A 17,113-nucleotide genomic window follows, 5' to 3' on the forward strand; every position below is an offset into this window, starting at 1 on the left:
AAAAAAACACATTTATTATTTATCAAAACATTTTGGTTTATAATTAACAATCTTCCTTTCTTTCATGTTTGCCCATTTTACAAATGCTTCTTGAAAGTTAAATGCACTTTCAGGGCCCTCAATATTAATCATTAACAAATTGTTTACATGGTTGATTAACAACCTGTTTCGAATATTAGTTTTAATCAAATTAAGGCAGCTAAAGCCCCTTTCACAGTCAACAGTGTGCATTGGTATTGTTGCACAATACTCTATAACAGAAGTTATTAATGGGTACTGTTCAGACACATCATTGGTATATAAAATCTTGTCTGATCAATCCTTCTTGTTTGATCAAGTTTTTTTTCATGGATGTTAGCGTCATGGTTTTTCGCGGAAGCTTTTTTTTAAATGGAATTTAGTAAAATCCTTTAGCAAAAATGCGAAAATGCTTTGTTGAATTTTAGCATTTTTGAGGAGTCTTTTCGCATTTTGCGAAAAAAGCTACCGTAGCGGAAACCCTGCTATAAATTGTACTTATCAAATGAAATTTTTTTTGAATAAATATAAATCTATAAATTGTATACAAATAAAACAACAGAATAGCATTGAAGATACAGGGTAGTTTCGTTACTTAAAATTGTTTTACTTTTGATTACAGCATTTAAATTTTTTGGTACTAATACCCCTTCCTAATATAAAATAAACTCGAAAGCAATAGAAAATATAAATTCAGGATAAATTTCCAATTTTTCAGACGAGTCGGAATCTTGAACCTTTGGAAAAAAAACTTAGATTTCTTTTTAACTGCAACTACATTGAAAAAATGTTACAGACTCTTCTTTTTAATCTAATTATCAATTCAACTGTTTTTATTATTTAATTCTTAATTGGCTCTTTTAAGTCACTTATTTATATTCTTTTAATAATTTATAAATTTATTTGATGTAGTTTGTGGTTGCAATGTTTTGGATTCTCTATGGAATAAACAGAGAACTCATCTTCCCCAAAGTTCTTGATCCTGTTTTCCCACCATGGCTGAATCATGTTTCTGTAAGTTTTTCTATTCATTGTATTTAACGCTAAAATAATGATAATTTAAAAAAAAAAATACTCTCTGGTAATAATGAGATAAGTCCCCATACTTTCTGAGAGAGCTCATCTCCTGATTGCCAGACAATACTTTATCATAAATTAAGCATTAAGAACATTTCAATTACTTAAAATTATTTATTTTTTAGATTTTCCATTTTTCTTTCTTTCTGTAAACACTTGAAAGTTAACAGTTTTATGCACCTACAATTTTAATTTAACATTGTTCTATTATAAGAATATTTTTGGAAATTTTTTTAACTACAATCTTTAAATGATCACTTACTGTTTTTTTTTTTGAACACACTGCCACCAGACATGCATAATATAAATGAACACCATTTGTGGAAGATTTGTCGCCTTCATGGAAAAATGTTCAGTATTACACATTATTAATAAAAAACAATCAAATATATATTACTCTCCAAACAACCAATGCATACATATATTACTTTTTTTTAAAAATATAGTATCACATATCTATTTTGATTATGGTATTTTTTTGCGATAACACATATTGAAACAATTCAGTTTTTATATTTTTTTTCTACTGTTATGTATTGTAAAATGAGTAGGAAAGCAAGATTATATAGGTGTAGAAAAATTGAAAAGCGATTCTTATAAAAATATTTATTAAATGTTTGCATTTAAAGGTTTCTGAGGTATATTTATGTATTCGAAGAAAGTCAACATGAGGAAAGGCAAAAGAAATCTATAAATTGTTTAATCTTCATGAACTCGCTAAATTTAAAGAAATATAGCCGATATGTATAATCAATATAGTTCTTGTTTTTTTAAATTAAAACTTTTAAAAGTTATTTTTCAACATATTTCGTCACAATTATGTTGCATTGAAAGCGTTGAAGCTAATTGTAAGAGTCAATAAATTGCTTTCAGAGGTTTATTAATTAAAATTTTGTGTTTGCAGAAAGTTTTTTGTTTTTTCTAAGTCTGACTGCTACAATCATGCCGTTAGGTCATGAAATCATGGAGCCTTAATCCTAATGATCTCATGGTCTACAGCAGATTGTAGCAGAGAATATTTTACTTTTTTATATAAATAATTTTATATACAATTAAAATGTCCACCATTTGTAAATCACTGGTTTATAGTTTAAGTAGATTTTTAAAATCAAACCAGTAGAAAGCATAGTATTTTACAAATATTAAAAACCATTCCTCAGTGACCTGTACATTTAAGTAGGTAATAATATTAACACTGGTAAACATAAGTTAGTTAATTCCTTTAATTTAATGTTTTTATGCATTTGTGACAATTGATATTCCAATTTTAATTTTTTTTAAAAATTTTAATTAAATTCAGTTATTAAAATCACAAGTCCTTGGAATGAAAAGGATTTTAGTAAGTAAACCAGATAACATTATTATTTACTTAATTTTAATTACAATGTAATGCTTCTCTATTTTCGTAATCCTCAAACAAAGGACAGTCTATTTTTACTTTGTTAATAATAGCTAAAATTTTCTTGTTCATAAAAAGTTAAAATTATTTTGTTAACTTTTATATACTGATCATTACAGCAAATTTATACTTTCTTTTAGATTTGTATTTAAACTTTTTAATAAATTGTTTAAATGTAAATAATTTATGCCTCTTGTTTATGTTCAAAAAAGTGCAAAAACCTTTTGTTTATACAATTTGATGTTCAAGAAGTGTTGATATTTAAATTTTTTAAAGCACACAGTGATTTTACCTGTTCTCCTTATCGAAACATACATAATAAAGCATCGTCATCCACGTAGAAGAGATGGAATGAAACTGACTGCTGCATTTGGTCTGTGCTATGGTATATGGTATGGACTTTTCATAGATAATTTTTGAAAAAATTTTGTAAGAAAAGTTTTGTTTACTCATGTGATCTAAATATATTTTTTATATTGTTATTATGCAAATACACAACTGCAATTTATAACTGAAATTTTTTTTCAGTTTCCTAGGTTGGTGGGAAATTCCATGTATTTAAAAATTAAATTTTTCCACTAATGTACCATGTTCAATTAACTGCCATGTCTAGTTTAAAAATTCATTTGCAAGTCTTCACTCTGACCAGGTGATAAGTAAATTTTGAATATTGGTTTTTTTCAGTGACTTTACCCCCAGATTATTAGTTAAGATTTTTTAACTAACATCATTTAAATACATTAAATTAGTTTTTTTCACTAGCTCAAAGTAACCTTGTTTGTTTTTATCACTGGCTGTAACTAACCTAGTTTGCGAGTTACGACATGCAGCTTCAAAATTGTTACTCTGACCAGGTGATAAGTAATTTTTTATATTGGTTTTTTCAGTGACGTTACCCCCCCCCCCNTTCCCCCCCCCCCGATTATTAGCTAAGAATTTTTAACTCACATCATTCAAATACATTAAATTAGTTTTTATCACTAGCTCAAAGTAACCTTGTTTGTTTTTATCACTGGCTGTAACTAAACTAGTTTACGAGTTATGACATGCAGCTTCAAAATTGTTACTCTGACCAGGTGATAAGTGATTTTTAATATTGGTTTTTTCAGTGGCATAGCCCCCAGATTATTAGTTAAGATTTTTTATCCAACATCATTCAAATACATAGTTTTTTTATTTTTTATCACTAGCTCAAAGTAACCTTGTTTGTTTTTATCACTGGCTGTAACTAACCTACTTTGCGAGTTACAACATGCAGCTTCAAAATAGTTTGAAAGGAAAAGACATCAGAGTAGGTTACCACTTTTGGCAAAGATTATCTTAAACTTCATTTCTGTATTCTGTGTTAAAACTATGTTAATCATCAAGCTTTATCTCTGTACTCTGTGTTAAAATAATTTTTAATTATCGAGCTTCATGTCCACATTCTACGTATAAAATCTTGTTAATTATCAAGCTTCATTCTGTACTCTGTATTAAAATCATGTTAATCATCAAACTTTGTTTCAGTACTACTTGTTAAAAGGTTGCTAACTATTGAGGTACATTTTGCTTAATATTTTTAACAGCTGAAAAAAGGCAAGCTACATAAAACTTTTGTAAGTTGTTTATTTACTGATTCAGCCCTTTAACTATCAAAACCTAACTTTATTTATAATTTGTTTTCAAAATTTTTTATTAGAAATAACTCCTCCAAAAAAAAATTAACATTTTATCCAAAATTTTACTTTTTTGTATTAATTAGCGACAAATACTCCTATTATAGTTTTTGAAGCTTCTTATTTAAAAATTATACTACTACTTCACATTATTTTGGGGCACTTGTGTAAAATCCCAGCAACTAGGAAAATTGGCACACACCAAACCGTTTCATATTGTAACCAGTGAATATTTAATCTGAATTTTAACAAAAAGTTAATTTCTTTTTAGAAAAAATTTTAAAATAATTTACAACGTGTAATTAAAAAAAAATATGGCACAGTTTATTTGTAAAAATAGCTAAGCATTAAAGTATTTTAAATTCATTATATTTTAACAAAATAAATAAAAAAAAATTATTTTAAGCAAAAAACTGTAAAGGAATAATTATGTACTTAGTTCTATAGTTTACCAATGTTGGTCAAAAATGATGTTTGTTGTAACTTTCTAACTATACGAAGAATCTAGGTCAGAGTAAAACCAGTTTGTTTTGCATTGCTAACAGATTCAAATAATGTCATTGATGATATTTATGCATTTTAGTTTTTAATTATTTTATTTCATTTTTCTTATGTAATCATCAGCATAATTATGCCAGGTGTTTTAAAGAAAAATCCTCCTTCGAAATAACTTCATATTTCTGCATCGTTTAATATGTTTTTGTTCTGCATTGTTTAATATGTTTTTGTAACTTATTATCTATTCCTTTATTTTTAGTTTAAACATTTGCAAACATTAATAGTTTTTATTTAATTCATTTAATTATTTTTTTAAAGAAAAGATAAGTCAAGTAAAACATTACAAAAAATACTAGTATATTTAAATATTTTTGTTCTATTTTATTCATGGGATTACTATTTTTTAAAATACAAATTCATATTTCAACCACACAATGTTTGAAAAATTTTACTGCTTTAGTTAAAAAAACATAAATATACAATTTAGTCATTTTATGGGATAAATCTTTCACTTGTTACTACCTGGAACACATTAAGAACTTAAAAGGTCTGTTTATTAGAAACTAAGATGCTTTTGGATTATTTCGCCTTAATAAAAAATTTAAACTTCTTATGCAAATATATTTGTTTCTAATGAGATGTAAGATATTTTTTTAAAATTAGATTCAATTCTTGTATAGTGTGCAGAATTTTTTTTTTTAACTCTAAATTACTTTTGGTCAAAAAATTGGATATGCCTTTGATTTATTGGCTTTCCTTTAGATACGCTGATTAATTATTAAATCAGATTCAAAGAAGTATTTTTTTCTGAATAAACATGCATTTCTTAGTGAGAATTCGTGACTTTTGAATACATTTGAAATCTGGAAAATGTGGTTCTAAATGTTTGCACTTTTCCCCTACATCTTTGAAACTAATGGACTTTAAAACTTATGTTATAGTTCCATTCAGATTGTTCTGCAGTTTGAGCTTGCAATGATCTGATCTAGTGATCAATCTTAATGGTTTAAATGGATGACCTTGAGTATGCTAATTATTTAGTGAAGATGATATTCTAAGTTACAAAAGCCAAATTTTAAAAAAGTTGTGTATTTAAAATTTGATTTCTGAGGAACTATTTGACTTATTTTGTACTTAACCTTATAAAATTACGTTCTTTAAAATGATTCTTAAAAATTCATATTACATTTTTATTCATCCATATAAAATTCATATTCAGTTTTTAGAATTTGTTTACCTTACTTAAGAGTTTAAATTTTTTTTGACCAATATTAAATAAAACAATAAAAAATAAGTAATCTCCAAGAATTATTTTTTGCATGGAATTTCCTTTAGATAAATGAATTTTATAGTAGTGTGCAAAAACTTTTTGATCCGTTTAAGAAATTCACCACAGACACAAAAAATAAAATTAACATTGAGGGGTCCAAACTTTTGACAGCTCTCCTGACCAAACTATAGGGACCAAATTTTCCAGTTTGTGGCTTTCTCCCATATTTTAAAAGTAAGGAATCCAAATCTGATTTTAAAAAAAGGTATGTTTATTCAGATTAGGTACGTTTTTGTTTCTGGTTCTAAAATAACATCTGCTCTAATTAATTAGTATATTTGAAATCACTCCTTTAAACCACAGGAAATGAGTGCTAGAACGTGATCACTGGATCAAAAGTTATTCAGGGTGTTCTTTTTTGCGCATTGTATACAATGCTGATGACTATGTTCAAGGATAGTAAAACTTGGTAACTTGTATCTTATTTTTATCTATTGTGATAAATAGTTGTCACTATCAAGTTTCTAACTCTTATAATTTAAGAGTTGTAAGGATAATTTTTGGTTAAGTCCATTTTACTGGATTTTAAGTAGATATGCGAGATACATTTACAGCCACCAATATAAAAATAGTTTAAAAACAACAAACGTAGGTCTATTTTAATTTAGTGGTTTCAGCTTTGATTACTCCCTTTTTATATGCAATATAAATTAACACTTTTTTATTATTATAGGACTCTAATCCTGGGATTAGGTATGGATATCTGGGTATATCCTGTTTTGCAAATAATGAATTGGACAGCAAGAATTGTATTCTTTGCGGTCAGCATTCTTTTTATGTTTCTGCAGTACCTTGTTGGAGAAAAGATCAATTGCTTGTTTTGGGGTAATTATAAACATTTGTACTTTGGAAATTATATATTAAAAAGTTTATGTGGTTTCATAAAATACAGCTTCTGTATTATGTAGATCAGTGTTTCCCAAACTTATGACTTTTGTGTACCCTTTCTAAATTTTTCGTAGCGCTGGGTACCACTAATAAAAAATATGAATGGATTTTTTACTATAAAAAAAATTGCACAAAAGTTAAAAATCACAACTGCCTGTTGACACCACTAATTATTAACTGTTAACTCTGCAAAAAATAGTCGATAGAGAAATACGTAATCGTAAATTTTCATGGCTAGCTTTGTTTTTAAATAAAAAAATTTGAAATTTTCGTTTGTTGCAAGATATTTCACATAAGAATGCGTACCCCGGATAAACTGTTCCCGTACCCCTGGGGGTACGCGTACCACACTTAGGGAAACACTGATGTAGATAACTGAAATGGGAATTTTTAGTTTTTTTTTAAGTTACTAAAAAGATATTATGCTTATATTATAAAAAAAAATATTTTTTGAGACATACCAATTTAAAATATCTGATAGTTAAAATTAAGATAAAACTCGATGACTTCTAACTCTGGCTCGATTGAACAGATATGAATGAACATTGTATGTAGATCATGCACCTAATGTTTCTGTTGAAAAGAAAAATGTTAACTGGTGGCACTGTAACAAAGTAAAATAACTATAGCAGTTTAAATATAAAAAATTAAAACAAAATAAAAAATAGATATTTCGATTACATACATGTTTGTGTGCTCTCCGAGCCGGATTATACCTTTCGTAGGCCCTAGGCACAGAGCCGGATTATACCTTTCGTAGGCCCTAGGCATAGCCGTTTTTGGGCCCTCCCCTCTTTTCAAAATATATGCTGAAATTTTCTTGCATATTTTTTTTTTAACACTTTTATTAATATGGATTTTAATTTACGAATTTGTTTATCGAACTTTATCTGCAATACCGACTAGTGTAATGCATAAAGTAAGAGAAAAAAGAAAGGTACTCCTAACTTTAAAGAGAAAAAAAAATGGTTGAAATATAACATTTAAAAGAATAAAAAATTTACAAGTTTAGACAAGAAAAACAAGTTTAAAAAATACAAAATTCTCATATTTATTTTTTAAAAATAATTACAATTCCTAAATTAAATAATATAAACAAAACCAATGATTAAATAACGCAATATATTTCATACCTAATTATACGGGGAGAAACGATAAAATAAAAGGAAAACTTATTAATCTAAATAAAAACACTTGAAAATTATCGAATCGAAACGATAGTTAAAAAAGGCACTAGCATAAATATTAAAACCCGGAACAAGGCAAGATCAACGGAATTTTTAAAAAAAAAAAAACCTAATGATAAAATTTATGAATAAAAAGAATTTATTGAGTGCGAAATTTATCGTGAAAAGAAAAAATCAAACGCAGTGGAATCAGAAAAACAAAACTGTTTTTCTGATTCCACTATGTTTGATTTTTTTTAAAATTTTTTTTCTCCCAAGTTTTTCGTAGGCCCTAGGCACGTGCCTAGTGTGTCTATAGGTTAATACGGCCCTGTGTGCTCTATATGAATATTTTGTTATATGTTGAAAGCTTAACACATCATGATAGATGCCGATTTTTACGTCCGCCAGGAAAAATTTTACAGTGTGGTAGTAAAATAATAATTAAAGTTGGAAAAATTTTCTAAACTGTAATTTACTGTGTTTACACTCTAAAGTATATCAGACTGTCTAATAGATCTTATTTAATTAAGTTTAAATTATTGATTTGTCATGGTGCATGAAACAAATGTTACCATTGAAAAACATTTTCTTCAACCACTAAACAGGTTGGTAATTGTGCTCCTCATTATTAACGTTTACATAAATATGTTTTTAAAACTTCAGTAACTTCCCATTTCATTTTCTGCAATAGTTTCCTTTTATTTTTGGATGCTTATAGTTTCCTGTAACAGGGCGCTTCCATGATAATTCAAGACATTTTAATTTGATTGCCTTTTTGAACTTAGTACAAATGCTGCTTATTATTAACTATAGTTAAAAAAAATTGACATGGTTAAGCTTGATTACATGTGCTTACAGAAATTGAATAATAAGTCTGACAGTTGCTTTGTTATCATCCTTTTATCATTGCTTGTAATGCCAGCAGCAATATTTCAAGCATTTCACTAAATAACATAGTTTTGGTTTGAAGGCCCTGACTTGTTATTTATTAACTGTACTTAATTGACTGACTGGTTATTAGGCCAGCAATAATTGATTGCCTCTAACTAACGTGACTGTATTTATTAATTGTACCTAATGTGTAATATATCTAACCTTTGTAAATTGTACCTAATATGTATATATCTAACCTTTGTAAATTGTACCTAATATGTATTTGTCTAACCTTAAAGTTTATCATAGTAAATTCTTTTTTTTTTAAATGCATTTATAAACTTTTTAAACATAAATAACTACCGCTTCAATAATTTTTTTTTATATTTCAGGTGAAGGTATAGTTCAGAAAAACAAATGAGCCGTTTTTTTTTAAATATCAAATCAATGATTATAGCTGTATCAGCTTTCAACGTTACCTCCATGAATCATCATTCCTATCGCCAGTAGTTGATTGAATATTATTTATTAAAAAACATATATCATAACCATTTTAATACGTTAATTAACAAATATTGTTTCTTTTAACCTCAGGATATAGTTTCTAAGTGCATATCTTTACTATAAAGCAATAGCAATGTATGTGTAGACTAACTGAGCAAGAGTTGTGATTTTTTTTTTATTGTTTATTAATATCTTTATTTGTAATTTTTATAAGAAAATGAAATAAAATTTGTTAATTTTTTTATAATTCACTTGTTATCTTGGCGTTTTTTTTCTCTGTGTGTTTTAAACAAATTAAATTTTTCTTACAAAAAGCTGAAAGTGAGAATTTAGAAAGTCTGAATATGTCTCCTTAGTTAATAATGAGATGGAAAAGCTTGATCAGAATACTGTAAACAATTTAAACTGTTAAGAAATTATGATGCATTTAAAACTCTTTATAATTGTTTTAATTCTTCATATTATAAGAAATAGTAGTAAAAAGAATCTAAACTGTTTAAAGTGCATTGCTTTAAATAACTGTTTTATTCATAATTATTGATAACAATAGCCTTAATATGTGGGTAAAATGATTTAAATTTTTTTAAAACATATGCAAATCTGTTTGTAATAATTTACTGCTTTGTATTTGTTAGCCTTACTATTAACTTTACTTAGGCCTAAACAAAACAAGATAAATTTATCTTGAAAATTATGTATTGTGTACTATTTATAATAAAATAAATTAACAATAAATATGTATGATAATTGAGCCAATTAAATATATTTAATTGGCTTAAAAACATCCAGTTCTATGACGTTTTAAATTTCCTAGTTCAAAGAAAATGAATTATATCAAGAAAACAAATTTTCTATATATATTTTTTTACATTTTGTGTTCACAAATTTAAAAAAAAAAAAAAAAACTATTTATTCTTAATAAAAACTAACTTGTAGCTAATTTCTCTATAAGTTAGTCAACTTACAGATAGACGGGTAATCTGTCGTGGTCACAAAGTCCTCCAACAGGGTGCGAAGCCAAATTATTCAACAAAAAATAAGCACTTAAAAAAATATTTTTAAGCACTTTAAAAAAATATAATTACGCATGGTTGGAAAGTTTTTGACAATTGACTGTTTTAACTGTCATGTCAAAGAATCTTTTGGCATTGTTTTTGACAATTGTCAAAAATCATGAAATTTCAAATAATGTAAAACAAATGGCGTTTTCATATGCTACGGACTGACAAAACGCTGAAATAAATAGGGGTTGAATTAATAGTGAAAACGTTGAATAGAATAATGTGAACTGTGTCTTTTTGCATAATTCGAAGTAAAAATCAACATAGTGAAGGAAAAATATTATTTTGAAAGAGGGAAAATTAAGCAGCTTTAAGGGCTTTAAAAAAAACGAAAATAAGCACCTTTAAGCACTTATTAAAAACGCTACGCACCCTGTCCAAGTTCCCGTAACAAATCAATACCTCTGGAGGATCTTGATCGGAGATTGATCGTGCTTCGGTTTCAGGCTAAAATTAATTGCGATATGATGGATGGTGTGTCCTTCCTGTGAAATTGGATGTGATGTATGTATGTTGTCTCTGGATCATCCTCAGAAATGTTATTCAGACTATCGCCCATTGTGCAGCACTAGTGCAACGTGAATAAAAGCACCAAAGTACTATTGGGATCTTATTTAAATCTAATAATTTTATTATCGAAGTCGAAGCTAAAATGATTTTCTTATTTGCTAAATAAATTATTTAAAATTTTATTTCCAATGAGCTGCACAATCAGTCTTGCCGATGAGCAGACCTACGTTCTCCAGAGGTGGTATCCACTCTTTCAGGATCACCATAATGGGTGAGATACCGTTGGTCATGTTAATTTGGACATCTAGTTTCTGCCACACTAGATGGCAGCACCGAGACTCTATTTGGATGCTAAAGTGCACTAGGAATTTAATTTTGCCTGAAATGCCAAGAGCCAATAAGGCACTCCAGGGATCTTTTACATGCCGCATAATCATACAACATGGCCGTGGCTGAGGATTTTCTGCATCCTGAAAATCCTGTGTCTGGGCTGGGAATCGAACCCGCAGACTTGGGTTCAAGTGTTTAAAAAAATCCCAGGATCCTATTTTTTTTAAAAACTGTTTGTTGTAAGGAAAGTTTCTTTAAATATTCTAGCTTTTTCAATCAAGATTTATACAGTTTAGATATTCTATTTTTTAAAAATATATTTTCTTCGACAAGTTTTTTTGACCTATAATGAGTACTAGAACTCTGTTCTGTGATTTTGGCAAGAAATGAAAATAATTTCAGCAGGAATGGAAATCATTCCACTTTCTGCAAAATATTTTAAATGATAAAGAAAACTGGTACTGGTAGAATTTTGCAAATACTTCAAAAGCCTAACCACGGGATAAGAACTAAGTAGTGTTTTATACAAACTTTTTAATCACTTATGCGTAACACTGGGAAGGTAACTTTTTACAATTACTTTTAGGTGATTTATACAATTTACTGAATCAAGAGTAATACATTTAAATTTAAATTTTGCTACCACTAGAAAAAATTGTGGCATTTCAGGCTAAGTGGAGAAAATTGGTTTCTCTGCTTCTGTCGTCTAAATTATTTTTACATTCATTGCCACAATTTTTTTCTTCTATTCAATGATCTAAACTTATTTAAAAACACAATAGAATATTGAATTATCTATGAAGGAAAATAATATTTTTATTATTTCACAATTTACAAATTTTTAAGTTATTATTACAAAATATATTTTCTGTTCAATATCAACATTTATACAGACATTTATTAGTTTTTTATACACTGGATAACTTTTTCAAGGTTCAACTGCAGGCTGTACAGTACACAAAGAAAAAAAAACAGACCAATTTGAATAGTTTTTGGTTTAATGATTGTATCTTTAAGTTCTGAATGATACGAGAGGATAGCCTAAAATATACTAAATAATTAGTGCAAACGTCTTAAATTACGAGACCAGACACAAAAACATTCTTCATACTTCCTTCTTTCTTAACTTAACGGAACTTGAACGGATTTGGATTTCTGCCCTCCCCCCAAATATAGAAGGTGGTCAGAGAAATATGGTCCCCATAGTTTGGTCAAGGAAGTGATCCAAAGTTTAGACCCCTTTATCTTAGTTTTACTTTTTGCGTATTTAGCCATATCTCGAAAACTTTTTAAGTGAATTGAATAATTTTTGCACACAATTATGAAATTCGCTTGGTTAAAGATAATTTTGTGCAAAAAATAAATTTTAGTAAATATTTATTGTTTTTTAAATTTTATTTAAGAATGGTAAAAAAAAATTTTTTCGAACAGTAAGGTACACAGTTTTTTTGCATCATTTTAATGAATAGTCGAAAAATTAAGTACAAAATTTGGTGAAATCAGTCGAATAGTTCCAGAGAAATCAAATTTTAAAAATGTCGTAAAATTAAAATTTAATTTCTCAGGAACTATTTAACCGATTTCGCTCTAACTTCGTATTTTTCCATGTAAAATTTCATACTTTTAAATGATGTAAAAAAAAATTATACCTTACAATTCATAATTGTTTTGACTATCATTAAATAAAATAATAAATATTTACAGAAATTTATTTTTTGCACAGAATTATCTTTAGACAAGCAAATTTTATTATTGGGTGCAAAAAATTTCCAATTTGCTCACAAAGTTCTCGAGAGATGGTGAAATATGCAAAACTATTAAGTTTTTTAGTCTAATTTCGTAGCTTAAAGTATTGTCTGCGCTAATAAATTAGCATAATCGAGATCACTCTCTCCAACCAATAAGATCGAATCCTAGAATAAAGATCTGATGATTAAATCAAAAGTTATTCAGGGCGGTCTTTTTTTTTTTGGTTCACTGTTCATTTAATGACAAATTGCATAACAATAGATTCAACTATGGAAAAAGTTAGTTCAAGAAAAATATTTTGGTTGATAAAAGTTCAAGAAAAATATTTTGGTTGATAAATAATTATACAAGAATCATATAAATATATATATTTAAATAAATGTTTATTTAAATTATTAATAATTTTCAGATATTCATTTATTAAATCTCTGATTAAGTAATATTCATTATTAAAAATATGTCTGAGTTCAATGACAAAATTTTATGTATGATATAAATAATACAGTATAAAATTTTGTTCTTCAATAAAAATTAAAAAATAAAAAGATATAAAAATGATTATCTCTATCGGAATATATATATACAGTTAATTGGCTATAACTTGATTTTCTTTATGAGATTCTGACCCTTTCATATTTAATTTCATGCTAAACATGCTTACTTTCACACGATTTAGTTAAGTTTTTTTTATTTTTAAGATGACTCAAATTACTATAGTGTTACTATAGTGTATTACTTAGTGTAACTTACAATGGGTCGAAAATTTTTACTGGTTCTCTTAAATTAGAGTTATTACAAACAGAAAAAAAACATACAAAATTAGTGATAAAAAATTAAATTAAAAAATACATATTACAAAAATATATTCTAAAATGTAAAAAAGTGCCCCAAAAAATGTTCTAAACATGTTATTTTAGTTAATCAATTTAAAATATTTATATCACAATGACTGGATAAACAGGTTAATTATAAAGGTTACACTATTTTTATTAAAGTTTAAAATAGCACCACTCATTAGAACAGACAATAAAATTCACAAAAGTTTTCCTTTACCATAAACAAAATCTCAGGAACCTGAAAAAAATTTTTCCAGTTATTAAATTCTTTGTAAATCTAGGATAATCCTTTGTATTTTTAAGATATTTTGTTCAACTAAAGGAAGATGTAAATATATATATATCTCAACAATTTATTTTGTATTTTCATATTTCAGAAGATTATTCTAAATGGTCAGAATAATCTTCTGAAATAAGCAAGCGCAGAATAGAGAAAAGAATTTTAAATTTGTTTGGCAAAAAAAGTCTAAGTGAAATGATTGGTTTTCTTTAAAATATCATAGTAGAACTTTAATTGAGTTGCCTTAATTATCTGAGGTAACAATCTAAATAACACTGTAAAAAATTTAAAACTCGTAAGAGGACAATCACGCTTTGCGTTACCAGCGTCCAGCCAAATGACAGATGTAACCAAAAGAAAAACTTGAAAAATACACTGGGAAACTTTGAAATGCCTTGTCTACACTACAGATGTTATCTTGTCACTTTTGCACACAGAAATCTAGAAACCGTTAAAACATTTGTAAATAATTGACTTCAAAAGCAAGTTACTTCCTTTTATAATGGTAGAAGAAGAATGACTTATTAGCAATAAAACTAAAATCTGATCAGAAGTCTTCTATTGCGCTGAAAGCTTAATATTGAGTAAACATATCCTAAACCGCTAATTTTTTAAAGAAAAATACAAAAATTTGGGTTCTGACTAAGAAAATAACTTCTTGCGAATTCTTTACAATCTTGAAATTTATAATTGATACAAGCAACCAGACATAGTAAAAGTTATCAAATCAAATTTAAAGTCTTTTGATCATATATTCAGATCAGAGGATTACAGCCCCACAAAGGTGTTAACCTACAACAAACCCTCCACTCAAATGGTTTGATGACGATGAGAAAGATTTGAAACATTACGGGTGACTAATTGGAAATGACTTGCATCTGGTTGACTCTGACGGAAAAAAACTTCTTGAGATGGTTGTAGAAGTATTAGCAAATTTTTTTCTCCAAAACCTTGCATTGTAAATGTACACATTGTAAAACCTTGCATTGCACACATTGTAAAACTTAGTAATTTTTTACTTAATCTGAAATCAGTTTTGAACTGCTGTTCACAAGACTAATTTCAGAACTTTTTTTTAAAATTCTGATACATTTTTTAAAAACTAAGCTACAAAGTGCAACATTTAATTTGTTAAGTTCCATAGCTGTAAGTGGTAACTGTAAGCATACAAATGGTAGCTGTAAGCATAGCTAATATTTGTTCTCAACTTGATACAAAGAACACACAGACTTTTTTAGAACTTGCATACACTACATATTATCAACTTTCAAAATGAAAACTAAGCATTTTTAGCTATTGTACCATAATTTGAAAAAAAAAAAAAATTATTCAAATAGATATAGATAATAAACAACTTCTTTAATAAGAGAGAATTTGTTCAGAATTTAGATACAATGCTTTTTTCTACTTAATTTTCTTGATTTCTTTCTTCATAATTTATTATAATGAAAAATATTTTATTGGAAACCCTCTTAGTTGGATCATATCTCTTTAATAAAATGCATCAACATTTTACCACAGTGTATAGTTTAAATTTACACACTTAATAAATTGAATTTAATGAAAAAATTATATGTTGTGATGATAAATGATTTAATTTAAAGAATAAATTATATTTGATATCCATAGTATTGGATATGTACTAGGTATATTAAAATGATATGCATCATAATTTACCTTACATACTTACAGAATTTTACAGAGAGGATTTGTTGTAAGGAGGATTGAGAAGACTTTTAATATCATCTGATATGCTGATATAATGATCTTCCATATATTGTTTACTGTTAATCTCTGTGTCTTCCAGATAATATCTAAAATTAAACAAATTTTAACAACAAAGAAATTGAAAAATGTAAATATGGATCACTCTTACAAAAACAGTTATTTTCATTTCACTTTAGGCTTTCGATTATCACTTATGCATATTTTTATGGGTGGAAAGTCTCTTAGAATGTATTTTTATAAAATAATATTACTAATTTTAATTTATTTTATGTAGTTAAAATATATTAATGCAATTCCCAACTTTCTAAGAAAATAACCAATTCATTAACAAATTTGTATGCTTCATTTCAAAATATTGAAATATAGAATTCAGAAAGTTAATTTTCGTGAGAAATATTACCACATAATTAATTTAAAGTTAATTCCTAGTGTGTAGCATCGTTACCTCAAAACAATTTATGAACATAATTAAATTACAAAATTAATAAAAAATTCAATGATTTACAACTACATTGCAATATGTTTTCAACTACAACTTATTAATGCTGATAGAAAACTTCATATACTTCAAAAATATAAAAAATTGAAATGATATACAACATGTCATTAAAGCTTTGCTTGTGGAATCCATTTGATTATATCAAACTGGGTAACATCGTTGTTAATTACCATTCTCTAAATGGCTTTTTTAAAAGTAAAATAAAATGAAATAGTAACCTAAAAAGTGAATCATTATAAGTTATTTTCTCGTATAAATATATCTGTAAATAATTGGTTTAAAAAATCAATTAAGCCTAATTACTATTTTTAAATTTTGTTGAATTTTTTATTCACTCACTAATGGATACAATGAGGAAATGATGCTAAAGTGAGACTTGAAGTATTGTCTAAAATTCAAAAGTATATTTTTTAATTTTTTTTTGGTATTAATATAATTAGAAATTAAAGTAAGATTGAAAATTACAATTCCTTTTATTTATTTATTATTATTATTCTTTTGAACTTCAATATAAAATGACTGTTTTCATGAGAATGATCCATAGATAAATAAATCATAATTATTTTTTAAATTTAGATTTTATATGCATTATGGTTTCGAATAAAAAATTAAACTAAAAAGAAATAGTTAAGTCAAAAACATTAAAAAGAAATATACACACACACACACACACACACATATATATATATATATATATATATATATA

At 26.7% G+C, this 17,113-nt stretch overlaps 2 protein-coding genes across 11 annotated transcripts in view; one reads left to right on the top strand and one right to left on the bottom strand.

Moving 5' to 3' along the window:
- Positions 1-9,661, top strand: part of LOC107452834 (androgen-induced gene 1 protein) — a 39,555-nt gene extending 29,894 nt beyond the window's left edge. For all 5 annotated transcript variants that reach the window (XM_016069443.4, XM_043044792.2, XM_016069442.4 and 2 more), the window contains exons 4-7: positions 931-1,032; positions 2,771-2,886; positions 6,654-6,805; positions 9,303-9,661. In XM_016069443.4, coding sequence (XP_015924929.1) covers positions 931-1,032; positions 2,771-2,886; positions 6,654-6,805; positions 9,303-9,331 — 399 coding nt within the window. In that variant the 3' untranslated portion in view covers positions 9,332-9,661. The remainder of the gene's footprint in view (positions 1-930; positions 1,033-2,770; positions 2,887-6,653; positions 6,806-9,302) is intronic.
- A 4,369-nt stretch (positions 9,662-14,030) lies between these two features.
- The window catches only part of LOC107452807 (malonyl-CoA decarboxylase, mitochondrial), a 22,303-nt gene continuing 19,220 nt past the window's right edge, over positions 14,031-17,113 (bottom strand). For 3 of the 6 annotated variants that reach the window (XM_043044790.2, XM_043044787.2, XM_043044791.2), the window contains exons 11-12: positions 15,871-15,994; positions 14,031-14,138 (exon numbers count right to left, since the gene is read on the bottom strand). In XM_043044790.2, coding sequence (XP_042900724.1) covers positions 15,877-15,994 — 118 coding nt within the window. In that variant the 3' untranslated portion in view covers positions 14,031-14,138; positions 15,871-15,876. Of the gene's footprint in view, positions 14,139-14,484; positions 14,622-15,866; positions 15,995-17,113 lie in introns of those variants that run through there. The other 3 variants (XM_071185539.1, XM_043044788.2, XM_043044789.2) reach the window with 2 other exon arrangements.

The sequence above is a fragment of the Parasteatoda tepidariorum genome, chromosome 9 (assembly GCF_043381705.1).
Source record: "Parasteatoda tepidariorum isolate YZ-2023 chromosome 9, CAS_Ptep_4.0, whole genome shotgun sequence".
In the NCBI taxonomy this organism is placed as follows: domain Eukaryota; kingdom Metazoa; phylum Arthropoda; class Arachnida; order Araneae; family Theridiidae; genus Parasteatoda; species Parasteatoda tepidariorum.